The sequence below is a fragment of the Panthera uncia genome, chromosome A2, assembly GCF_023721935.1.
Source record: "Panthera uncia isolate 11264 chromosome A2, Puncia_PCG_1.0, whole genome shotgun sequence".
In the NCBI taxonomy this organism is placed as follows: domain Eukaryota; kingdom Metazoa; phylum Chordata; class Mammalia; order Carnivora; family Felidae; genus Panthera; species Panthera uncia.
In genome coordinates, this window is record NC_064816.1 from 77,256,608 (window position 1) to 77,284,458 (window position 27,851).

Below are 27,851 nucleotides of genomic sequence, written 5' to 3' on the forward strand. Positions count from 1 at the left end.
CTTGAACTCATGAACCTGTGAGATCATGACCTGGGCCGAAATCAGGAGTCAGACACTTAACCAACTGAGCCATCCAGGCTTTCCAGTATTCCTCATTTTCAATGATCATCAACTCAGAGGCAATTTTGTTTTATCTGTACCCCACCCATTTCCCTTTCTCTACTGGATTGTTTTGAGGCAGATCTCAGGCTTGAATTTTGTGACCTTGATCAGATCACTTAATTTTATTAAATGTCATTTGCCTTCTCTATAATGTGGAAATACTCATATATACCTATTTTTCATAGTGTGCTGATAAATGTTTTAGAACCAGCTCTCGGGAAAAAAAATAAGCTCTGATTTGTAGCATTTGTCAATTTGTATGACGTAAGCTGATTTCAAGCTGCCAGTGTGACATCACTGAGTAGGGAAGAGGTGGGAAGGGAGGTGTTCAGTGTTCTGCAGCCAACGTAAGTTAGCTCCACCATCCCAGTGCTATTTCATAGGGCAGTGGTGAGGATTTATTGCAGGGTGGGGGGAAGTACAGGTCCTATAGTAAACATAAGTAAATGGTAGCTCTCTTAGTTGTTATTATATCTAGCCTCCTGAGACTCCCTTCTCGCTTGAAAGAGTCCTTCAACAAGTTCTTTCTCATTACATGTTTTCCTGCATCTACACATTCAGTTTTCAGTACTGTCAAAGGACCCATAAATCACTGTGATCCCATTCACTGACTTACTCCATATAATAATTGGCTTGCTGCACATGATAATAAAATAAAAACTTAAATACCTTGATCCCTTAGGGAATATAGTAAAGAAGTGTTAATGTATTTGTCTCACAGATTTCATAATAGGATGAATATTAAGTGTTTGGAGGGTTGAGTATAAAGTTATTTTAGGGTTTTTTTGTTTTTTTTTTTAGTCTTGTCATCATTAATTATCTTCTGCCATTGATAGAAACAGCTGGGGAATATTGAAAATTTCCATTTATAGTTATGATATAATGAACAGCATATGCCCAATTCAGTTTATTGTGGCTTGGCTTGCATGTTGAAAGCCAATAAAACAAGTAATTGTACTAATGCCTTTATAGATGTGGCTTAATGGTTTACTTACATTACTTTGACATTTTGTTCATGGGGATTTGAGGAATGTTAATTGTTGTTATTATGCACATTTAAAAAAATTGAAGTGGTCTCAGTGTCTTTCATGGGATATCTTCTCTTCTCTGTGTAATCTTTTCTCAGTGGCCTAAAGGCAGGCCAGACCAATCCTGAAGCCTTGTATATTCTGTGCTCCTCTTATTCAGATTGTTGGAAATGTATGAAAGATTTAACACAGAAACAATGAAGTGTAGAGGTCTATCTACATTTTGTGAAGGAAAGTTCAAGTGCCACAGAGTTATCTCACCAGGGGAAATCAAATGAAATTGGATACATTATATGCCATGTTGTTTAAAATTCAATTAATATTATGCTTACATTATATTTCATCCCGTATCTGTATTTGTAAGATTAAATATGACAACTTTAAGGGCACCAAATGTTCAGAGCATTATCATGGTGAAACTGAGTGACCATGTTTTAAATAGTAGTATTAATGTCAGAATTATGTGCACACTCAAAAAGCACACAAAACATGCATTGTTTTTCCATTAAAGATAATCCGATAATTTCTATAATCTTCCATTCTTCTGTCTACCCATTCACCTGACCAGTTTTTTTTTTTTACACTTCTGGTTTTTTAAGCTAAAAGGATCAAATATTTGTTACATTCTCCTATGACTAGCCCACAGTCATGAAGACCTGAAATACAGAATTGAGGTCTTTTATGTTCCTGTAGGGAAGCCTGGGCTCAATCTTCATTATGTATAGTAAAGTGTACAGGGGTTCTTTTTCTATAGGGCTAGTATTCATTTCTAAGGCCAGTTGGACATAATAGGATCAATTAACTGGTAAATAAAATTTTCATCACATTGTCAACATTTGCTATAATAAAGAATAAAAGTGGGACGCCTGGGTGGCTCAGTCGGTTAGGCATCTGACTTGGCTCAGGTCATGATCTCACAGTTTGTGAGTTCGAGCCCCATGTTGGGCTCTGTGCTGACAGCCTGGAACCTGCTTCTGATTCTGTGTGTGTGTCTCTCTCTCTCTGCCCCTCCCCTGCTCACACTCTGTCACTCCCTCTCTCTCAAAAATAAATAGACATGAAAAAAAAATTTTTTAAAAAGAGTAAATGCTCTTGGAGCACCAATGCTACCTTGTTGGAGTGTCTTTGCATCTTATGTGTAAAAACAATGGGTAATCAAGGTAATGAAATAAGGATGTATAGAGGGGGGATATACTAATGCCAGTGCTGGTGCAGATCAGAAAGGAAAGGATTTTGTGAATAAGCTAAGTATAATCAAATACTGTATTTTTTCATGATGTTTAGGATTTATAACTATATACTTAAAACACACACACACAAAACCTCCAATACCTCCATAAAAAATATCTTATTTCTGAATATCTCTACTCCTAACCCCCATTACAAGCCATCAGAGTACTTGGTTTGATTACTCAAATTGTGTAATGTTATAGTTATTAGGAATGCAATTATCATGTTAAAGGTGAACAGGCAGCTGTTGGATTATGGTAGTTAATGTTTATTGAATACTGTGTGCCAGGTACTATTCTAAGAGTGTTGTTTATATTAACTCACTTAATCCACCCAACAATGCTAAAAATCAGGTATTATTATTATCCCATTTATAAGTGAGGAAGTCAAGGCCTAGAGAGTTTAAGTCAGTCAAGGTCACACAGCTATTTAATGACAGAGGCAGGATTTGAATTCTGCCTAGTGCCAGCCCTGTTGTACTTAACTATACGACATCCCATAGAGAATATTTAAATGTAAAGTAGACATGATATATGTGTTATATTTATTTTTTTCTAATTTTTTAAAATATTTATTTATTTTTGAGAGAGGAAGACAGAATACAAGAAGGGGAGCAACAGAGAGAGAGGGAGACACAGAATCTGAAGCAGGCTCCAGGCTCTGAGCTGTCAGCACAGAGCCCGACGCGGGGCTCGAACTCACAAAATGTGAGATCATGACCTGAGCTGAAGTCGGATGCTTAACCGACTGAACCACCCAGGCACCCCGTGACATATATTTTAAATGGCATAGTTACATGCTACTTCTGGTAGCATGGAGGGGGACTTAAAGATTTCCAAAGAGACTGCTAAACAGGTAGTTGTGTAAAACATTACTATGTTGTGAGATGGAAATATTAGTGAGGTCCTAACTAGAGATACGTGTAGAAATTTAACCAGAAACCTCTGCAGAGCCTTAAAGATGTGGCTTCTGTCCCCACCTCCCCTTCCCTGGTGACTTGTTTTCCAGGAGTAGAACAACTGATTAGCATATTTTATTTCTGTTGTTAATGCCAAGCTTGTTTGCCACGACTGGATTTGCCTGATTGGTGGCGTTTAGTACAGTGCTTGGCGGTTCTCTACGGAGCTCTTAGACGTCAGCTGTAAATCATCTGCTCAGCCTCCCTGACTGTGAGCTCTGTACCTCCCACCTGGTGCACTGGGCACAGGCATCCACACACTTGCCATATGCGGACAGAATCGTGCTCAGCCTCTGGGGGCAACACTGCAAATTAGAAGGTGAATTTGTAGCATTCTGGGCAGGCCCTTAACATGTGCAAATCCTGTTCCTTGTAATTTGGAATTGTGTTTGTAACTCTCTGTACAGCCAGGCAAGACTCTATTATACCTCTCTACCTTGGATGGAGAGGAAAAGACAACTGCTTAAAAGAGGCCAAATTAACTTCCTCTAAAAACTGGATAATGTGGGTGGGCTTTTTGCAGTCACTGTCTTTCGTGAAATGTAATCAGTCTTTGATGGAGTGCTCCTCATTTCTCAAAAATACTTTTTTTTGTGTGTAAAATCTGCATCCAATGATGATAGTTTAATTAGTGGTATTTCCCAGCTGTGCAGTCTTTAGAAAGAGATCTAGGTGTCACCTCTTGTGACATTTTTATAAGGAGCGATATTATTATAATATAAGTTAATCTTTGCTTGGCTCTTATCAATAACATATGTTGGGTGTGGTAGTGTAGTTAATTGAGTTGGCAAATAAACTAGGATACTTTTTACTAATAACTTTGCCAGGTAGAATGCCTTTCTCCTGTTTGAAGGTCTTTGCTGACAAATTTAATGATCATTATACTGTAACTATCGGTTCTTTTAGAGTTTAGGTTAATTATTTTCTTTTTTGTTTGTTTGTTTTATTTATTTATTTTGACAGAGAGAGAGAGAATAGGGGAAGGAAAGAGAGAGAGAGAGAGAGAGAGAGAGAGAGAGAGTCCCAAGCAGGCTCCACGCTGTCAGTGCAGAGCCCAACATGGGGCTCGATCCCATGAACCATGAGATCATGACCTGAACTCAGATCAAGAGTTGGACGCTTAAAAGAGTGAGCCACCCAGGCACCCCATGGTAGTGATTTTCAATGTTAAAAAAAAAGTATAGGTGACAATGGGTTACCTCTCTTTAAAGGTAGTTTTTAGTTTTTCAAAAACTCTTTAGTTTTTAAAAGTCTTGTGGACTCCCGCATGTAGTTTCTAAAGGCAAAGCTAGAATTTTTTCTAGAACTTTTTGTCAACTTCTTTTTTTTGTTGTTGTTTGTTTGTTTGTTTTTTGTTTTTTGGTAAATGCTCTCTCCCCATCCTGCTGCTCACTCTTTTAACTCCCCCATTATGTTATGTATTATTTACTATATACACAGTACTTTGCATTTTAGGTAAGTTTGAATTGTAAATCAATATTTGTAAAATGAGTTACTCTTCCTTGATAGCTTCTTAATAAATTGTGTCCTGTGTACCTATCACTGAGTCCCAGAACACCATCCATGCCTTCAAAATCACAAACATATTTCTCGGAGAACCCTGGAGCTCTTCATGATTCTCTTCATGTCCTTGAGGCACATTATGGGTTAAATTGGGTTCCCCAAAAAGATATGTTGAAGTTCTAAACCCTCAGTAATACAGAAGGTGGCCTTATATGGAAATAGGGTCACTGCACATATAATGAATTAAGTGAAGATGAAGTCATACTGGAGTAGGGTGGCCTCCTAATCCAATATGACTGGTGTTCTTATAAGACAAGCATGGGAAGACACAGAGACACAGGGAGAATACCATGTGAACTTGGAAGGTTGGAGTGATGTTCCTATAAGCCAAGGAATGTCTGGGGCCACCAGAATGGGGAAAGGCATGGAACAGATTCTCCCTCACAGCTCTCAGAAAAAAATAGCCTGCTGACTGACACCTTGATTTTGGACATCTACCCTCCAGAAGTTGAGACAATAAATTCCTGTTGTTTTCAGCCATCCAGTTGGTGATACTTTGTTTTAGCAGCCCAGCACCACAATATGAGGCATAAAGCAATGAATTCAGATAAAAAACCTTTCTCCTAACACTGGAATTCCAATCTTTTTCATGCCTTGCCTGGTTTCTTGCGGTACTTTTCCAAGCGCTATCTTTGATGCTCTGTGGTTGTACCCAAACATTTTACACAGCACTACCGCATTAATATTTTTCTGTGTATACACAGTTCTGGAGGTCACTCCCCATTGGGCCTGCAACAGTATCAGTTCTTGACTGAGGTACTCAAAAATCTTTCTAATTCAGGCTTCAATTGCCTTTCTAGCTCTTTCCTTCCTGGGGCCTGCTGTGCATACTACTGTATCCCAGTCACTTTCACTTCTCCTTAGTTGTCTCAGTGTGACCAGCATTGTTCCATTTAGAGCATGCTGTTCCTTTTGAAAAAAAAAAAAAAAGTAACACACACACACACACACACAAACACCCTAAGAGAATTTTACTTCCCTTTTAAGACCAATCTCTTAGTGTTTGAGAATAAACTAAGACTAGTTTATTCTGTGCCCTAAGTAGATGCATTTGCTGTCTCTTTGGACTCACAAAATAACGTACGCTTCTTTTATGATATTTAGAGTAATTTGCTTTGGATTATCAATATCTTTGCATGAGTCTTCCATTGTACGAAGCCCTCATAGCATCGTTAACTTTGTTGGCAAAAATCTGGCATCCTCATACTAGATCATAATTCCATAACAGACCTAGAAACACATTGCTGATTGCAGGCTTCTGCTGTGCTCCTTCTGACATGCAACGCTTCGTCACCTTGAAGAATACAATAATGGACTCAGATCAAAGCCTTTTCTGTTCTTATTTTCATCACTATTATTATCTCCTGACTGACTACAAGGATAAATTAAAATTTTGACTTGTCTCAGAAAGTCACAAGGGAGACGATTTTTGACACCAAATCTTTTACTCTTTTACTTCCCTCCCTGACCTGGTGAAGTCTCTAAACCAAATATAGAACTCCTCTATTAGTAAAATGTTTGAGTATACACATATAATTAAATATTTGTCTATTTACTTTTAATTTATACATTCAATACATATACTCCTGTATTTACATACTTTGTATATCATAGAACATTTAAATTTGACATTAAAATATAAAAGTTCTTTAAAAAAAATTTTTTTTAATATTTATTTATTTTTGACACAGCGAGACACAGAGCATGAGCAGGGGAGGGGCAAAGAGAGAGGGATACACAGAATCTGAAGCAGGCTCCAGGCTCTGAGCTGTTAGCACAGAGCCTGATGTGGGGCTCGAACTCACAGACCACGAGATCATGACCTGAGCCGAAGTCGGACGCTCAACTGACTGAGCCACCCAGGCGCCCCTAAAATATAAAAGTTCTAATATTTCCTTCCCAACTATAGAAATAAATAAGTGAATTCTTTTAAAAAATGTTTGGGCTATGGGACACCTGAGTGGTTCAACGGTTAAGCCTTGATTTAGGCTTGATTTAGGCTCAGGTCATAATCTTGTGGTTTGTGAGTTCAAGCCCTACATCAGGCTTGGGATTCTCTTTTTCTGTCTCTGTCTCTCTGCCCCTCCACTGCTCACTCTCTCTCTCTCTATTTCAAAATAAATAAATAAACGTTAAAAAAAAACTATAAAAATGTTTGGGTTGCCTTTTCAGTTACAAACTGTAGGTAAAATAATTTCAACTCTAAAATTAAATTTGTTTCTCCCAAAAAATACAAATTAGAAGTGATGTAAACTTTACCAACAATATAAAAAGCAACATAAGATTATAAATTCACATTAAATATAATATATAATACATAAATCCTAAAAGAAGCCATACAGTAGAAATATAATCATTCATAATGATGCTAGGAATGATAGAATTTGAATGAAAGAGAAGAAACTTCAAAGGGTTCACATAGCCATGATTTGTTATAAATGAAAACTACAGGGGAGAAACAAAATTAAATTTACCTTTAACAAATAACTTGCTTTGTTAAAAACCTTTCTTGATGATCATTCACATTAGTATATATTCATATAATCCCAGTATTATTTTTTTAGATAAACCAGTATGCTTTGATTAAATTCAAATTAATAGATTATTACAATGTTTAAAATAATTATATTTTATCTAATCTGTTTTAAACATGAAGGGATTTTAAGAATTTTTAAAGACTATTTTGTAATCATTTAACTCATTTTTCTCATCCAGTATTCAAATGTTTCCTTCACTGGAGTGTGAATTTTAATAAAGTGTATAAACTTAAAAATTTTTTTTAGCGTTTATTTATTTTTGAGAGAGAGAGAGAGAGAGAGAGAGAGAATGAGTTGGGGAGGGGCAGAGAGCGAGGGAGACAGAATGCGAAGTAGGCTCCAAGCTCTGAGCTGTTAGCACAGAGCCCAACACGGGGCTCAAACTCACAGACTATGAGATCATGACCTGAGTCTGTCAGATGCTCAACTGACTGAGCCACAATTTTAATAAAATTTAAATTAAAGTAGTATACATCATATTTTTCTGTGATTTGTCTTTAAAAATGTATTAGTATTTTTTATGTGATTTGGAATCACATGAGCTGAAAACATGAAATGTATTTCATTGTCAGAATTCATTCATTGTCAGTGCTTTCTTATGGTACTTAAGCTTCCATCATGATGTAAATAAAGTGTTTGCAATAATTGTAATATCATACATGTTTAAACTGTATGTTTTGTATTATATGTGATTTAATATTTTTAAATTTATTAATTTCATAATAAAAGACTAGAGTTATCGAATGCAGTGCCTTTACCAGAAAAAAAAAATCATTTGTTTTGTAAGTCAGTGGGAACATGGATGGAAATTTAGGGCTCCTAAAAAGTTTTAGTAATGTAGTAAAAACCAACATTTATATAATATATTTATTATATACTGAGCATAGTTTGAAACACATACATTAATTATGTAACCCAGTGGGGCAGGTACTATTGTTTTCCATATTTCACATAGGAGGAAACGATACTCATCACAGTTTTCCTTTGACTGCTGTAAAATAAACAGATTGTTGTTCTTGAAAGTAGGAAATGTCATAGAGAAGAGGAAAGCAGACGTAGAAGTCTGTTCATCCATTTAGCAAGTAATTATTGAATGATGCTTTGCAAAACCAATGGATCAAATCACTTCTTTTAAGAAAGTTATAATCTAGTTAAGGAAATAGAAGTAAATCAACTATGATAAGCATTATATTAAAAGGAAGTATTAATCACAGAAATTCAGTTTTGCTATGGTAAAAAGTTAATCCCCAAATTTCAGCTTAATTAAACAGTTCTGTATAAATTAGGGATTCTTTAGGGTAGTTGTCCTCCATGCAGGGATTCAGCAATCTATATTTCCATATTGTTGCTATGCTATCTCAGTGTGTGGCTTCTACTGCCATTAAAGCAGTGGAATAAAGGAACCTGGTGGGCTCAGTCTATTCTGTGCTTCAATTAGGACATAGTAGACTAATTTCTGCTTATATCCCCTTGGCCAAAATTATTCATATGGCCCTTTGGAACTACAGAGAGGCTAGAGCATGTAGGGGAGCATATGACTATTTGGTAAACAAATACGACTATTTGGTAAACTATACATACCTTTACCAAAAGGTATGTATAGTTAATTGGGGAAGGAGAAAGTTGGACAAGAGTTTTTATTCTATAGGCAGTTGATTGGAAAGTGGCAGAAGTCATGAAGTCATTATAGAGGCTGGTGAAGGTAATTGGGAAACAAAAGCTAAGGTCCTGGAAAGGAACTGTAAGAAGTCCCTTCAGTACCATGGAGAGCACCTGTCATATAAATTACTGGGATACCACATGATGTCAATAGCAACTCCTTTATTCAGCAACATTTCATTCCATAAACTTCTATTATATGCCTATCCTTGATTTTGTGGTTAAAAAATTTGTAACACATAACTAACAGTCTAATGGAGAATACAGATAACTCTCTGTAATGCACTTACTAGGTTCAATAGCAGAACTATTCTCTGAGCATTATGAGACCATGGAGATGTTCCTAATGTTAACCTTGGATACAGGAAGGAGTTGTACAGGAGAATTTCATGGAGGAGACAGTTTATGATCCTGTATGTGTATTAAGTGATGAGTAAGAGTTTAGCCAAGTCAGAAGAAGAAAGGGTACTTAGGCCAGGGGTTAGCAAACTTTTTCTGTAAGTGGCCAGATAGTAAATAGTTTAGGCTTTTCAGGTCATAATGGTAGGTCTCTATTGCATATTTTTATTTTTGTTTTACAACTTTTCAAAATATAAAAGCTCATTCTTAGCTCAGTAGTAATACAACCACAGGCTATGGCCCAGATTTGACCCATGAGGCATAGTTTGCTGACCTCTGGTGTAGGCAGAGAGAACAAGTGCAAAACCAGAGGTGTGTATACATAGCTATATATAGTTTTGTCATGATGGAATGTGAAGTTTGAATAAGGGTCATGATAAATGAGTCCAGAGAGATAGATGACAGAATGTCATGTTGCAGAACTTAGGCCTACTTCTGTAAATATGGATTGCCATTGAAGGATTTAAATCAGTGGAATGATGAAATCAGATTTGCATTTTAGAAAGGTATATATACTGAGAATGAGCCTGAGAAAGCAAAACTGAACTCAAAAGAAACAAAAATTAGGGAATTGTTGGTACTGGTCGAAAAAGAGATAATGAAAGCCTGAAATAAGGCATAGGAGGAAGGATAGGCAAGAGGGGGCAGACTGAAACGTTTTTAAAGTGACATCAGAAGGACTTCCTTATTGATTGACTGGGGTGGGGACAGAGGTTGGTAATAATTCTAAGACTAGATAGATGGTGTTCCATAACTGAGATAATAAATATTATGCTACCTCATTAATGTTCCTCCTTTAGCAGGAACTCTGATTGTGAAAAGGATCTCTGCCATTTACTAAAGATTTATACCATCTGGAATCAGAAAATAGAGGCCCATTATCTGTTCTGATGTGACTCCTTGGGAAATCTGTTAAGAAGGGTATAGGGAGCCTTTGCTCCTTTCCATCAAATAGATTGACTGCTATAAGCAATTTGTTTCCTTTGGCAGAATCCCCACTCAGGGTAAGGGATAAAAAACTCAATGTTCATGGACATAGTCCTAAAAGTCATGTTTGTTTAAGGCTATCAGTTGTTTTGGCTATTTTTAGATTTAAAAAAAAACCCAGAATTTTATATAGACCTTGAACTTGACCTCTGTAGTAGACCTATACCATTTATAATTATCCAACATTTTTATAAAGTTTCCCACATTGTGAACACCACCATTCCAAAATAGAACTCCTGCACTTCCTTTCTAGAGGTGAAGGTGTATAACGTAGTTTCCTCCTACTATCCAGACCCACCCTCATGAGATTTGGATATAAAAGAGTGCATATGAGCTGGGGACTGAGCATGGGGAAATACATATTCAATCACATGCACTCATGAAAAGTTCTTAGATATTTTTTGGTATAGTTGAGTTGAATGTTCTGTTACTTTAGTCCAAATATGGTTGATGTCAAGGAATGGGCAGTGGCAACTGTTGTGTTATGTTGGACCGGCCCTATGGACATCACTCCTTGCTGTACAGCATCCAAGTTTATTTTTCTGTATCTCCCAGAGAAACTACCTAATATCACTCAAAATTCCTTTAATTAGGTAGATTGTATTCTGTGGTTTGCAACTGAGAGTAGGGCTTCAATGACATTATATTTTATATAAAATTTCATGGGATAGGGACAATTGGAGGCAAATCCCTGAAAAGGCTTCTTGGAGGAATAATGAAACAAAACAGAAAGGTTGAGACACACTGTCATAGACTAAATTGGAAACAGGATCAACTCACAGATATTACCATGACAGTATGAGCTATGATGGTCACAAGAGGGGAAAAGGGAGGAGGATTCACTGTTCCTTTAAGATGTTGGGCATTTAAAGCCAGAAGACTGGGTTATTCACTTAAACACTGATAAAATATTCGATAAAGCACTTTGACCTGGAGCTATTTCTATATGCCACCAGTCTCTAGTTATTTAGAGATAGCTTTACTAGAGATAATTCTTTTAGATCAGCCAATCTGGAGGTACAGTTAAGATAATCAGATCCTGTTTTTCATATAGCTTTCTCAGATTAGCCAAGGGTTGTCATGCCCCTTGTTTATATTTGGCCTGGGCTTCATGCTTAGTCTGGGTGATAAGTCTGCAGATCACTTATTTATTTAAAGGGGAGTTTTCTGTGAATGTGGTAAAAACAGAGAAGGACTGGGATATGTTCTTAAATCTGCAAATAAAATTTCAGCCTTTAATGAGCACTCCCATAGTCAGTTTACAGACACTTTAGCATTTAATTCTCACAGAATGAATTATTACTTAACCATTTACATGGTTCTATTAAGTGTATCGTATTATTATCTACATAAATAATGATGATAAGACTTAGGGAGTTTAAGTTACCTTGCTCAAGATCGCACCACTAATAAGTGACAGGGCTGGGTCTCAAGTGGTCCCTGTAGAGACTAGTGACTTTGGACAACTTATTTAACCTCTTCAAGCCTTAGTTTCCTCATCTGCAAAATGGGAATAATAATAATACTTCTTAGGATTTTTAATGAATAAGTGAGTTAATCTTTGCAAAATACTTAGAACTTTACCTGCATCGTTAAATACTCAGAAAATGTTAGGTGTTATTTTTCTGTCCAGAGTCTTCCCCTTCTTCTCCTCCACCTTTTACAAACTAGGATAAGCAGAGTTTTGAACCAGGGTGCTGGAGAGTAATTCTGGTATTGCATTAAACTACCTAATGCAATTAGCTGAGCAATTCTTTGACAGTGAGGAAAGAGGAGGAGATAGAGGTTTGAGAATCCTGTAGGTGGCTTATAGGGCTTGGAGTTATAGTCTGTAACAGTCTATAGTTTTGTTTTTTCTTAATTTTTCTTATCTATTTATTCATTTTTTTGTTATAGTAAGGGCACTTAACATAAGATCTACTCTCAACAGTTGTTTTTTAATATTTACTTATTTTGAGAGAGAAAGGGAGAGAGAGCACAAGCAGGAGGAGGGGCAGAAAGAAAGGAGAGGAGAATCCCAAGCAGGCTCCGTGCTCTCAGATGGAGCTTGATATGGGACTTGGTCTCACCAACTGTGAGATCATGACCTGAGCCGAAATCAAGAGTTGGCTGCTCAGCAGAGTGAACAACCCAGGTGCCCCAGCTCTCAACAAATTTTTATATGCACAATATTGCTAACTATAACACAATGTTGTATAGCAGAACTCTACAACTTATTCATCTTGCATAACTGAAACTTTATATCTGTTGAACAGCAACTCCTACAACTCAACAGTATAAAAACAAATACCTGATTAAAAAATGGACAAAGAACTTAAACAGACATTTCTCCAAAGATGTACAAATAGCCAGTAGGTATATGAAAAGATGGTCAACATCACTAATCATCAGAGAAATCCAAATAAAAAATACAGTGAGATATCATCTCACAATTGTTGGGATGGCTATTATAAAAAAAGGTGTGTTGGCAAGGATGTGAGTAAATGGCAACTCCTATGCAGTATTGGTAGGAATACAGAAAGGTATAGGCACTATGGAAAACAATGAAGATTCCTCAAAAAAATTAAAAATAGAAATAACATATGATCCAGCAATTCCACTTAGGGGTAGATATCCAGAAGAATTGAAATCAGATCTTGAAGAAATATCTGTACTTTCATGTTCACTACAGCACTGTTCACAATAGCCAAGGTATGGAAACAACCTAAATGCCCATCAATGGATGAATGGGTAAAGAAAATGTAGTATATACTTACTATGGAGTATTATTCAGCCTTTAAAAAGAAGGAAATCCTGCCATATGTGACAACATAGATGAACCTAACCAACTGAAATAAACCAGTTACTGAAGGACAAATCCTGCATGATTCTGTTTATATGGGGTATCTAAAATAGTCAAACTCATAGAAGCAGAGAATAGAATGAATGTTGGTTGCCAGGGGCTGGGGGTGAAGGGAAAATGGAGAGTTGCTATTCAATGGGTATAATGTTTCAGTTATGCAAGATGTCTTGTTTTTTAATGTTTATTTCTGAGACAGAGAGACAGAGAATGAGCAGGGGAAGGGCAGAGAGAGAAGGAGACAGAATTGGAAGCAGGCTCCAGGCTCCGAGCTGTCAGCACAGAGCCCTACACGGGGCTTGAACTCACAGACTGTGAGATCATGACCTGAGCCGAAGTTGGACGCTTACCCGACTGAGCCACCCAGGCGCTCCAGATGTTTTGTTTTTTAAAGAAAGCCTTGCTGGGGCTGTTTTCAGCCTCCTTCATTCATTGGGGTTTATGTCTTTAAAGCCTCTTCCTTTCTGGATTTTTCTGGCCTGCAAATGTGTTAAATCTGACTTCTAGCCTGGAAGTTGTACTATGAATCCTACACACACCAGGACAATTCAGCGAAGCAGGCACCAGAGTGTGAGGCAAAATATAGTTCTGAACAGGTAGCCAGTGTGGTGCAGTTAGCTTGGAAAGGCTAGGGGCAGACAATATGTAGTGATTAACTGCCACCAAGCAACTGTTAATGAGGGGGTGGGGTTGTATGCAGTGTTAGGAGGAAAGGTAACAGAGGTATACTGTGAACCAGTGGATGGATCAGAGAACTTCGGTTAATACCAACTTTTACATAGCTCGTTGGAAAGGTTGCTACTCTGTCAAATGCAGTGGCCACATAGACCTAAGTATAACTGCATGGCTTTGCCCTTTAGGGAAGCACTTTTGACCTAAAGATGTCTCACATCATATTCAACTCAGAGATGTGTCTACCAAGAGGACAAAGAGTATCCAGTAACTATCTGATGAGAAATTAAGGTGTTTTGGGGGTGCCTGCATGTCTCAGTCGATTAAGTGTCCAGCTTTAGCTCAGATCATGATCTCACATTTCGTGAGTTCTAGCCCTGCGTTGGGCTCAGTGCTGACAGCTCAGAGCCTAGAGCCTGCTTCAGATTCAGTGTCTGTCTCTCTGCCCCTCCCCTGCTCGTTCTCTCTCTCTCTCCCTCTCTTTCTCTCTCTCAAAAGTAAATAAGTATTTTTAAAAAAATTTTAAAGAAATTAAGGTGTTTGGACAGGGGGTGGTGGAGGAGGAGGAGGACCTGAATTTGTACTTAGAGGAGGGGGTCCTCTTCCTGCTTACTCTCAGGTGGTTTGCTCTCCATCACTGGATTTGGACAGGATTTCTTTTGGATCAGGACAGGAGTCTGCCCCAGAAGTGAGGTACTCCCACTTAAGGATATAGGTAGGGAAGAAGCCAATGCACAGTGTGAGATAAAAGATGTTTTCACTCTTTTTTTTTTTTTTTCACTCTTATGTGGATCCTGAGAAACTTAACAGAAGACCATGGGGGAGGGGAAGGAAAAAAAAGTTAGGGAGGGAGCCAAACCATAAGAGACTCTTAAAAACTGAGAATAAACTGAGGGTTGATGGGGGGGGTGGGAGGGAGGGGAGGGTGGGTGATGGGCATTGAGGAGGGCATCTGTTGGGATGAGCACTGGGTGTTGTATGGAAACCAATTTGACAATAAATTTATAATGAAAAAAATTTAAAAAAAGATGTGTTCAAGTGTCATTTACTAGTTCTGTTATCCTTACAAATCACTTAAGATCACTAGTTCTTGATAATTCTGTCTCTAAAATGGGAATGATAATATTTAGCATATATAGTGCTAACTATATGCTGTGCACTCATTTAATCTTCACAGCCACCCTATTATTACCATCTCTATTTTCCTGGAGAGGAAACTGAGGAACAGAGTTTTTGAGTACCCTGCCCCAATTCCATAGCTCCTTGGTAGTGGAGCAAGGATCTGAACCCAGGCAGACTGCCTCCAGGGTCTGTGCTGTCAACCTTTCCTGTCTACTGCCCCTCCAATAGTAGTAAGGTAATAATATAGATAAAACACTGGGCACAGAGAAGGCATTTGGTAAATGGTAGTGCTGGGAGAGGAACAGAGAGGGAAGGCAGCAGCAGTAATTCTCATTTTTTTTTTTTGTAATTGCAATGAGTGAGGAAAGAATCGGGTTGACATGGAATAAGATCTTTTTATACAGCTGACAAAAGGTGTGTAAATAGCATGAATCCTCATACATTTCTAACTTACGCTGATAGGTGTACAATTTCAGAATGATTTTAAAGGTTTTAGTGCTTTTTGCTTCTAGACTTAAATATGAGACCAGATGCCTTTAAATCAATGTTTTAAAAATTAAACATACCCAGTGTATATGTGTGAGCATGTGTGCACAGACTATTCATTATCTAGAAGCACTGTTTAAGAGCTATTCTTTTCATAACCATTTTCATCAGACTGGTGCTTCACAAATAAGGTGCAATAAGGATGTTTCCAGAAAGTTCTGTGATTACTTTTTACCATGTAAATTATATTACCATATAATATCGTGTTTGGCTTTGTTGAAATGTTTGAGTACATTGACCTAGCAAAGAAGGCAAATAATAGAAAAGTCAAATTCTGTAAGTAAACAGTTACTTGTATTTAAATCAAATGAAAAGATTTAAACAATGACTAAAAGGAACTCTATAATTCATTTTCTCTATTCACTTACAATATAACACTAACTCTCCAAACTAGATTTGCAGAAGGGTCTATTTTTTTATTACATGATGGAAGTCTTTAGATACCCCTTTTAAGAAAAGAGCAAATGATAAAAATAAAAGCAAATAGTAATCACCTTAAATATTTGTCTTATCTTCCACTTCTTATGTAGACATGTTAATAAATTCCTAAAACTCCCTGATAAAACATTCTACCATATTTTCTGGAAGTGTTTGAAATGATAAAATCATATTTCTTTTAAGTTTTCATCATTTTATGTATAAAAGTTACATTTTCCACAAACAAAGATCTATAATATTAATGTACTTGCCCTTTCTTTGGAAATATCTCATCCACAGATATCTCAGTTCTGGAAAACCATGAGAGTAAACCAGGATATGTTTCTACCCACTTTAGCACTAACCATGGCAAATTACAAACTAAACAGATTTGAGTGATCCACATCTTTAATCTATAAAATACAGAATAAACCCAAAAAGAATGTGTCATTTTCCTACTACATTGGTTATTTGGGGTAATAAAGTCTTCAGTGTGTTTCCTGGAAGTGAATAGCCTACATTTTTATGAGAATCTGTACATTTTATTTTAGAGATGGGGAGATTATAGAAATTTTAGTTACAGTTCTGAAGATCCAAGGTGTGCACATTAAAAGCATAGAAAAGTATTCCTGTGGGAAAATGGAGTTCATACAAGGTTTAGTCACAAACTTAAAATAACTGAAGACTTGTCAAGGAAAATGACATCCCAGAAGGCAAAGTAATGTGTATCACTGTCTTAAAAGGAATCATGGAAGCAACTTTAGAACAATTAAAGACACCGTGAGCCTAATCTTGCAGAAGTATAATGTGGATAAAGGAAGCTGTGGTACAGATTTGTATCCTTCAACCACAACTTCAATTAAGACAAATATTAAGATATTTTTAAACTAGATATTCAGTGGTGTGAATGACTTAATGAATTTAAAACACCCATACTATGTCAAAGAGTTATATTGACTGTTTCTTAATATAGAAATTACAGCTAGATTGGGAATATTCTGTATTGTTCAAGTATATATACACAGTATTCAAAAGGAAAATGTGTTCATAACATGGATGCTTTAAAATTTTTCTAGACAAGTTACCCATCTTGTAGAACTTCAGAGTTTGAAATTATGCTTTACTTTCTTTGCCCAAAGATAGATCAGGAGAGCCATACTTCTTGAAGTGCTGATTTTCTCTTAGTCCATAGTATACTTGGAAAAGTACAGCTTTTTATCTCTGAGGAAGAGGTTCCCCATGAACATTTTTTGGATAAGAGTTTACACATAACCACAACAATGAACATAAAATCTTTAGTATTGCTACAGTACACACATACACATTTAATAAGTATATATCTCCCTGAGATACATGTAATTAATTTCTGTTATAGATCCTGTTTTTCCTTTTTCAAGTCATATTAAAAACCCAGTATGCATCCCATTATCCAGCATGCAGCAGGGAAAGCACCATCATAAATTGAAATTCATTATCAAATTCAAATTATAGTTATCCCAAGAATAGGTTCCCAAATCACATACATTAATTAGATGGCATATGTCTTTCATGACACAAGCCATTAAGAAGATCACTGTGGCGGATGCAGTAAATTGTGTTTCATAGATCCCTGGAAGCTGAGTCTGACTGCTCATTCTCCTGGTTCTCATTTTATATTTACATCGCTGCTCATTGTGTCTGCCTTTGTGAGATGTCCTCCCATCTTTCTTCTGGTTATTTAGATTGTACTCAGAGAGCCATGGAACTGGAGGGGTTCTTAGTGATCACGGACCAGCAGTTTATAGATGTCAGAACTGAAGCTTGAGAAGGGGTTCCCTGACAAGGTCATGCAGCAGTGCATGGCAGAGTGAGGGGATAGTGTCTTGGTTATTCCCTGCTGCCTCGTGTAAATAAAAACAGATATGGGAAATCTTGGCTTTTCTCTCAAGACTCAACTCCAGCCTCCCTCTTTAATATCTGACTGGATAGCAGGGGCACTGGTTTGGATTCAGGCTATCCTATCCACTTTCTCTTTGAGCACGAGCAAGTTCCTTTATCTCCATTGTCTCAGGGTCCTAATAGGTAAAGAGAAGATAACAGCACCTACTTCATAGGGTTGAAGAGCCTCAAATAAGTTCATATTCACAAAACACAAAAGCAGCAGGCCATAGTAAGTGCTTAATAAGAATTATTATAATCATTATTATAATTGTCTTTATTAATCACTCTTCTCCTATTTTGTAATTTTCACAAATACTACTCATTCAGCACTTATTTTCCAGATGTTTTATTTACAATGTAAGTTTGCTCCAGTTTTCTTTTTCCAGCTCTAGTCATTTCAAGATAGGGATTATGTCCTACATGTTTTCTATGTACCTCCACAGAGCCTAACAGAGTGTTTAATCCAAAACAGACATACTGTATACTGTATACTGTAAATACTATTTTTTTCTGCTGGTTGATATTAAGATGTTTTCTAATCATTGTAACTCTGCCAACCCTTACATATTTTCAAAGAAAATGCCAATTAAAATGTGGTAACTCAAATGTCCATCCACAGATGAATGGGTAAAGAAGATGTGGTGTGTGTGTGTGTGTGAGTGTGTGTGTGTACATATACACACACACACTCACACACACACACACACCCAAAGTAGAATGTTAGCCATAAAAGAAAGGAGATCTTGCCATTTGCAACAACATAGGTGGACTTAGAGGTTATAATGCTAAGTGAAATAAGTCCGACAGAGAAAGACAAATACCATATGGTTCCACTCTTATGTGGAATTTAAGAAACAAAACAAATGGATAAACAAAGAGAAAAAGAGATAAAAAACATAGACTCTTACATACAAAAGACAAACTGATGGTTGCCAGAGGGGAGGTGGAGGGGGGTAGGTGAAACATAAAAGGGGATTAAAAGTACACTTACGATGAGCATGGAGTAATGTACAGAATTATTGAATCATTATATTGTACACCTGAAACTAACATTGTGTGTTAATTATACTTCAGTTAAAAAGTAAAACTAAATAAAATATGGTAACAGTATAATATGCTAGTGCTCTTTGTTAAAAAAGTAAAGAGCACAGCACACTCATAGTATGTGAAGATACATAAAAAGGCCCCAGAATACATGTTTGGGTGGTTCTAACAGTAGTGGGTAAAGGATGGGATATTTTGCATTACTCTCAGGGCCATTGTGTCAGTCACTGCTGGATACTTCCAAACTGTATATTGGTACCATGTCCATATTATTCTAAGCCCTGAGGCCTGGACAACATTTTACTAAGACACATTTTCAACATTTTCTTGGCTACACATTGGAATTGCTTGGTGAGCTTCTGAAACTCCTAAAACCCAGGCTTTATCCCAAACCAGTTGACTCAGAATCTCTAGGAACCAGAATTTATTCCATCGCTTCAGATGGTGCCACTGTGCAGCCATGTTGGGGAACTGCTGTGCCAGACTGTTGGATTGCAAGAATGTTGTTCTGTGGCGTATTTACTCAGAGCAGGGGACGATGTAACAACAGCAATATAGCTACTTTTACAAGTTGTCATGTAGTAATATGCAGTCTAGGCATTGACTCACTTTCTAGGAGGGGTTTTGAAGAATGGGGAGATTTTGAATATGAATCCTGTTACCAAGGCTGTGAAACCCTGAGACCTTATTTTGTTTGATTCATTTCCCTTCCCACATGATTGTGGCTGGAACTTTTGTTTTCCTTTTTGGTCAGGCTGACTCCTGCAGCTGTGTCATTTTCCACACACACAGAATTTCTGCTTTATGCCCAACCAGAGTGGAGTGGCAGTTCCTGAGTCATGGCCGCTGAGTCTCCTGTGGCACTCTGTGATTTCCCTGGGAAGTCTCTTATCCTCCCTAACCTTGTGGTTTCTGACTTGATGAATTTTGCCTCAAGACGTAGCTTGAAAAAATAAAAACTTGAATGTGAAAAAGGGCATCACTGGAATATGTCAAAATATATAGACCTGTTTTTCTATTGCTTTGTCCAATACGACCTATACTTCTATTCTAGAAGATTCTTTTTCACTAGGTAATATAACGTATGAGGTATAATTTCTGTTGTTTTTTTAATTTTTTAAGTTAAGTCATTCTTGTATTTATTGAGAAAAATATTTCTTGAATATCTGTGATGTATCAGGCATTGTGATACTTGCTTGGAATATAAAAATTAAAAGTGCAGTTCCCCACAGACTCCTTGGAAAGATGGTCAAGTGCTATGATGAGGAATGTATGAACTATTAGGATGACATGTAGGAAGGGCACCTTCCTACATGGGGCACTGTATTAGATGCTTCCATGTGTATTGGATCATTTAATTCCCACAATAACTTTATGGTGGAGGGGACATGGTATTTCCATTTTATAGGCAAGAAAACTGGGTCTCAGATAGAGTAAGTCATTCACCTAAGTTTACATACCCAGGAAATGAATTTTTACTTAATTGCTCCTTCCTGGAAATGTTTTATTCATATTTTTATTAACGAACTTTGTTTTTAGAGCACGTTTAGGTCACAGCAAAATTGAATGGAAGGTACAGGCATTTCCCATGTACCCCCACTCCCCCCCCCCCAACTCTCTACTATTGGCTACATCCTGCACTACAGTGATATATTTGTTACAACAGATTAACCTACGCTGACACATCATTACCACTCAAAGTCCTGTAGTTTACATTAGGATTCACTCTTAGTTTTGGACATTCTATGTGTTTTAGCAAATATATAATGACATGTATCCACTATTAAATGGAATAGTTTCACTGCCCTAAAAATCCTTTATGTTCCACCTGTTAATCTTTGCCTCCCTCCTAACCCCTGGCAACTAGTAATCTTTTTACTGTCTCCATAGTTTTGTCTTTGCCAGAGGGTCATATTGTTGGAATCATATAGTATGTAGCCTTTCCAGATCGGCTTCTTTCATTTAGCAGACTGCATTTACTTATGCATGCCTTTTCATGGCTTGATAGCTCATCTCCTTTTAGCCCTGAGTAATACTCTATTGTTTGGATGTACCACAATTTATTTTTCCATTCACTTATTGAAGGATATGTTGGTTGCTTTCAAGCTTTGACAATGATGAGTAAGACTGCTGTATACATCCATGTGCAGGTTTTTGTGTGGACAGAAATCTTTCATTTATTTGGGTAAATACCATGGAGCATGATTGCTGGGTCATATGGTAAGAGTATGTTTATTTTTGTAAGAAAATGCCAAAGTGTCTTCCAGAGTGGCTGTACTATTTTGCATTCTCACCAGCAGTGAATAAGAGTTCCTGTTGTTCCACATCCTCACCAGCATTTGGTGTTGTCAGTGTTTTGCACTGTGGCCATGTAATAGTGAATTGGCATTTCGTTGTTGTTTTACTTTGCCATGCTGTCATAGCATAGAATGTTGAACATCTTTTCATGTATTTGCCATCTGTGTATCTTTTGGTGAGGTGTCTATTCGTGTCTTTTGCCTATTTTTAAAAAATTGAGTTTATTTTCTTATTATTGAGTTATTGGTTAATATTTTATATCCGAGGTAAACATAAGATAAATCATCTTATTAAAAAAAAAAGCATCCCCTGATAGTTCCGCTGGGAGCTGACCTGGTGCCCACAGCTCAGTCATGGTACTCTCATGTGGAATGTAAGCATTTTAGAGAATATCAACATAGGACAAGGCCACCTTTAAACTGATGGCTTGAGCCAAAACCCAGACCACTTTGTAATCATGTCTGAACACAGGCAGGCAAAATCAAGAACACGGTGCAAATCACAAAAATGACCATCTCTCTCTCTAAGCTAACATGACTGTGCTGCTTTTTTATCAGTCACAACTTTGGCCTATGCCATTCCTCATATCTCCCAGATAAAAATTATTAAGATACTCAGTGATAAAATTGTCCCACTTTCTGATAACACCAAATCCAGAAGCAAACCTACCTAACCCTGTAACCTCCCCAGCAAGATTAGGGAATCCCAGGATGCAGGACTTTCAGTACTAAAATCAGGAAATTCCCAGGACAGATAGATCACCATCCTCTCTTAAATAACTTAACACAAATACAAATATTTTAACAAGCCTTTGCTAACATCCTCTTACTGAGGTACTTCCCAGTTTCCAAGAATATTTGGTCTCATTTGCTGTAAACGCTTCCAATAAATCCAACCTCGTCATATTATAGGTGTGGTCCTGGTGGTCTTTGGTGATGGACTAAGACCAGTCCATAAAATCAAAGCAAAGAAAATACAATAGCAATGAAATTAGTAGATTGCTCCTTAACAAAAATGGTTTAAATGATGAATATCCTTCTAACAACAAAATGTGTTGTTAGAAAGTTGCAAAGCTTACAGGAAAGTCAAACAGCATGATGAATCTTAACATAAAAGAAAAAGGTCCAGAAACTCTTGTTAGTGTCATGGTAAGAAAGACTTTGTTTTATTTGTTTTTATGACAGCTTCCCTTCCTTTCTGTCTCTCAGGAATCATGTCTGACCACCAGTTTGGTAACCAGTTTATGTGCAGTGTGGTGGCCTCTCATGTGAGTCATCTGCCCACAACCAACCTCAGCTTCGTCTGGATTGCCCCACCTGCTGGCACTGGCTGCGTGAATTTCATGTAAGTACCAGAAGTGTCTGTGACTGTAGGGAAAGCAAATATACCTCTCATGGGATTACATATAGGGTAAGTATTTAAATGTAGTATTTCAACAAGGTTGACCTTAATTAAAGCCACTAATTTTGGTATCAAAAAGACTTCAAAACCATAAAAAAGGCAACTTTAGCAGTTTAATTTTGCGTATTTCTTTATACTTTAAGAGTTCTAGATTGGATTTTAGCTGACAAAAATATGGGGCACCTGGATGGCTCAGTTGGTTAAGCATCCAACTTCAGCTCAGGTCATGATCTCATGGTTCGTGAGTTTGAGCCCTGTTATTGGTCTCTCTGCTGTCAGCACAGAGCCTGCTTCGAATCCATTGTTCCCCCCCCTCTCTCTGCCCCTACCTGGCTCATTCTCTTTCTCTCTGTCTGTCTAGATAGATAGATAGATAGATAGATAGACAGATAGATACACAAGAAGATAAAAGTATGTGAAAAAGTCAAGGCAGTAGGGAAACAAAGTATAAAAACAAGTACAAAAAAGTGCCATGAGGCTCCATACATGTTTTGGAGAAAGATCTCAAATTTAGCTTTCAGCTTTATGGTCATTAGTGCCAAGAGAGAAATGGGATCAGTTAGGTGAGGTGGTAATGAGGAGTCAGGGAGTCTATAGAAACATAATGACTCTTTCATGTGCTTTCATTAAGAGGAAGCTGGGGAATGCAGTGAGCATTGTCCCAACAGCATCCTTAGATATTAACACTGCACAATGGTTCAAATGCTGTGACTTGTGACATCTCTCCGTGTAAACTATATCCCTAGCCCTGGCCCAGAATCACCAGTCCTTATATTTCATAGTCTTCTCTCTTTTTTTATGCCCTATATGTTTTTACTTCTAACGCATAATATACTTCATTTCTTTATTTATGTATGTCATTTATTGTCTGTCACTTCCTACTGAAATGGAAGTGCCTTGACAGCAAGAATTTTTTTCTGTTTTGTTCACTGATTTGCCCCAACTGTCTAGAACAGTCACTGGCACACAGTAAACACCCACGAAATATTTGTTTAGTGGATGTGTAGGCCAATGGAATACAGCCAAAGGCAGTTCATAAATAGCTATTCTATGGACAGTCAGGCAAAACAGAGCTGGAAGGCATCTTGAATGGTTTTCGATTCTGAACCTTCTGCTCAAACAACAAAATTCCATAAAACCTGCATACTCTAAAATTCACCACTACCTTTCCTTCCCCTTTAAAAACATACAGTTCAATGTCAAGGGTTCCTATGGCTCCCGCATCACTGATTATATACTTCCTGTCTATCTCCTGGGTTACCCATGCTGCAAGCATCAGATTAATCCTACCCAGCTGATTGACATTTAATCCTATCATTTCTCCTTCGGAAAGTTTTTCATACTTGAGCCTTTTCCTTCCAGTACCTTTTGCTAAGATGATTACAGTAGCTTCCTAAATGATCTGTTCACCTCCAGCCTATCTCCTCCAGTCAATCCTGCACATTGCTGTCTAATTAGTCTTCCTAAGGCACAACCTTGGTCACTCAAAACTTGGATACTTAAACCTCCTTTCTGAAAACCAGCCCTTTAGCTTGGGTTTGAAGAGTCTCCCCAGTCTAGCTGCTTATCATCTTCTCTCTTATCTTCCACCAGACGCACTTCCTGATAGGGCACAACTCCCTAAACATTCCTTGCTTTCCTTTAGCCCAGAATGATTTTTTCTCTCCACTCCAGTTATTAAAATCCTACCCATTGTTCAAGATCTGTTTAAAATGCCAACGCTTCCCTAAAGCTTTCTAAGACATCAACAACAGAAATGATGTGTACTGTTGCATTTTGCTTGTAACTCTATTATAATGCTGATTATATTTTACTATATACTTATTCGAGTTAATTTAATGCCTTTGTTATTAGATTAGATTGGACAGGGATACGTTTTTATTTCTTTGTGATTGCTGCCACAGTTTGTACAACATCTCACATATAGAAATCACAGAAAATGGCCCTTGAGATAAATGATGCTCAGTGTTCTCTTTTCCTTTAGTTTAATAGTGATCTCTGACTCTTTTGGCACATCCATCTTATTCACGTTGGCGCTATGAAGGATAATCTAAATTCTTGCTATGCATAACTTCTTCATTTAAAACAAGAATTACTTTTTTGAAAGCCGAACACAAAATAAACCTGTGTCAGCAGTATACAACTGCCTGTTTCCAAATAGATGTAGTTTTGAATTGAATCTGTTTAAAACTGATATTTGATGGCTTCTGGCCTCAGTTCCCAGGGCATCAAACTCTATTTTCTTCTGAGAAGTAATTTAGGTAGTTTAAGTCTTAATGTTTTCTTAGAAAAATAATTTAGTCAGAAGTAATATTTATTGACTGAGAAGATGTTCGTATATCCTCACCCATATTTTCCAATAAAATTTGTTGATCTCTTTCTGATTAGTTTATGAGAGAGTACAGGAAAACTGAAGATCGAACTTGGACCACTGAAGTAATTTATCTGAGATTTTTTTAAACTCAAGTTGCAATCTCTTACCTTTATTTCTTTCTACAGTATTTTTGATGTGTTTAGTAGAGCTATATATAAGAGTTAGTTTCTGTAATTAGTATGTGCCCAGAAATACTTGAAGAGGATTGTTAATGTTCAACATTAACTCTGAGTATTAAACAAAAATAAAATAACACAACACCTATGGCATTTGATTATAAATATACCGTGATTCTTTCTTTTCTGACTAATCCCCAAAATTAAAGCTATCATTTTTTAAGGTAAGAAGAATTATATTTTGGAAATGAAGCTTCAACTATGTTTATAAGCTTTTGTAATATGTTTTATGTAACTTTTACATGTTGTTAGTTAATTCATGTCATTAGCTAATTTTTCACACGTGTTTTCTTTTTTAATTGGGCTTTAAATCTCCCAAGGTCAGGAACTATGTACATAGTATTTTTATTTACCTAATAGTTCCTAATACTGAAACTATGGACAATAGAAGGTCCTCAATAAATATTTCTTTTTAAAAAAATTTTTAAGATTTTTAAAAATGTTTTTTATTTATTTATTTTGAGAGAGAGAGAAAGAGCATGAGGAGTGGAGGGACAGAGAGATAAGGAGAGAGAGAGAGAGTCACAAGCAGGCTCTGTGCTGACAGCTCAATGTGGGGCTCAATCTCACAAACTGTGAGATCATGACCCAAGCCGAAATCAAGCGTTGGACACTTAACCAACTGAGCCACTCAGGTGCCCCAATAAATATTTCTTACTAGCTAATAATGATATCATGTTTTATTGATCCCAAGGTACAGATTTTTCTTACATTTTGGGATCTCTGAACTATGGTTGTGTTTTACCTTTGATGGCATCTTACAACTGGCAGTCCTAATTTTATTTCTTAATATCTTACAATTGATGATGTCTTGGATTTGAAGAAAACCAAGGCAGCTAATATTTATCATTTATCCCCTACATGGTCTCTTTAAAGCTGGCAATTAAATTGATGCTGCACCCAGTTTAATAACCTGATATTAATACAGCAAATGTATAATGCATACTCTGTGATTTTAAAACCTAGTTCTCTGTTTAAAATTCTTTAAAGTTTATTTATTAATTTTGAGAGACAGACAGAGAGAGAGAGAGAGAGAGAGAGCTGGGGAGGGGCAGAGAGAGGGACAGAGAGAATCTCAAGCAGGCTCCACGTTTAGCATGGAGCATGACATGGGGCTCAATCTCACAACTGTGAGATCATGACCTGAGCCGAAACCAAGAGTCAGATGCTGAACTGACTGAGCCACCCAGATGCCCTGCATTTAAAATTCTTCGAGGAAAAAAACCCCATCATACGAGTTATGGAACATTTGAACTAAAATCCAAGGCTATTCTGTAATGTTCTCTGTGTGCTTTTCCTAGAGAAGTGGAAACGGCACACTGTCTGACTAAACCAGATTTCATTGATAAACCACTTAGCCACAAAGTCATTTGGGCCCATCTGTTTACTGCTTTTGTCGTTAAAAATAATCAAGCAAGAGACAGAGCAAAGGATGGCCTGAGGATGAAGTTGCTGGCTGTACTGGTACACATGTGGTAAATGGATCAGGAGCTGAAATTATTTTGTCATTAGTTTTACGATACCTGTTGATATCACTTACATTTTAAGTGATAATTTCACTCAGAGAACTCCTTAGTCTTCAGATCTTACATCAGTATGGTTTGTCTTTACTTTTATATTCGATTATTCTTGAGTGACTAGTAAGCCTTGAGTTTAAAGAGGCATTTAATTATCCAAACTTCTTGGATGTAAATCCCCTCCAAACATCCCAAGGTCAAGGTGGGGGTACAGAGAGAAGATGGAAGAGGAAGGAGGAGGAGGAGGAATAAGGAGATGGAGGAAAAGGAGGGAAGAGGCAAAAGTGTAGAGACATGACAAGGGAAAGAGGGAAGAAAGGAAGGACAGAGACCTTCCAGACATCTAACCCGAAAAGTGAGTGAGAAACTACCCGGGAAGAGCGGTTGTAAAATAACAACTAGAACATTAGTATTTTTGAAAACTACTGTTGTAAGTAGTTTACATCCTTTAATCCATGTTATTCTCACAGTAATTCCATGAGGTAGGTGCTGTTTTTATCTCAGTTTGCAGATGAGGAAATTGAAGTACTGAGGTGTTAAATAAATTGCCTAATGTAACTCACCCAGTGGTCGATACAGCCTGGATTCAGAAGGCAGGCCACTTTCAAGCAGGTGATTTTTGCTACTTCACTATAGTTGCCTCTAAAATGATCTCTTATCTATTTTATTATGATAAAACACCCATGGTATTGATACAATGAAAATTGTGTCAAATTGGTGGTTGGTATCAATGTCTCGCTCTTTTTTTTTTTTAATATGAAATTTATTGTCAAATTGGTTTCCATACAACACCCAGTGCTCATCCCAACAGGTGCCCTCCTCAGTGCCCATCACCCACCCTCCCCTCCCTCCCACCCCCCATCAACTCTCAGTTTGTTCTCAGTTTTTAAGAGTCTCTCAAGGTTTGGCTCCCTCCCTAACTTTTTTTTCCTTCCCCTTCCCCGTGGTCTTCTGTTACGTTTCTGAGGATCCACATAAGAGTGAAAACATATGGTATCTGTCTTTCTCTGTATGACTTGTTCCACTTAGCATAACACTCTCAACGTCTCTCAAAATTAAAAA

The 27,851-nt window shown here is 37.2% G+C and overlaps 1 protein-coding gene across 2 annotated transcripts in view; it reads left to right on the top strand.

Annotated features, from left to right (window-relative positions):
- Positions 1 to 27,851, top strand: part of RELN (reelin) — a 524,894-nt gene that overhangs the window by 130,376 nt on the left and 366,667 nt on the right. For both annotated transcript variants that reach the window (XM_049641337.1, XM_049641338.1), the window contains exon 3: positions 22,530 to 22,665. In XM_049641337.1, coding sequence (XP_049497294.1) covers positions 22,530 to 22,665 — 136 coding nt within the window. The remainder of the gene's footprint in view (positions 1 to 22,529; positions 22,666 to 27,851) is intronic.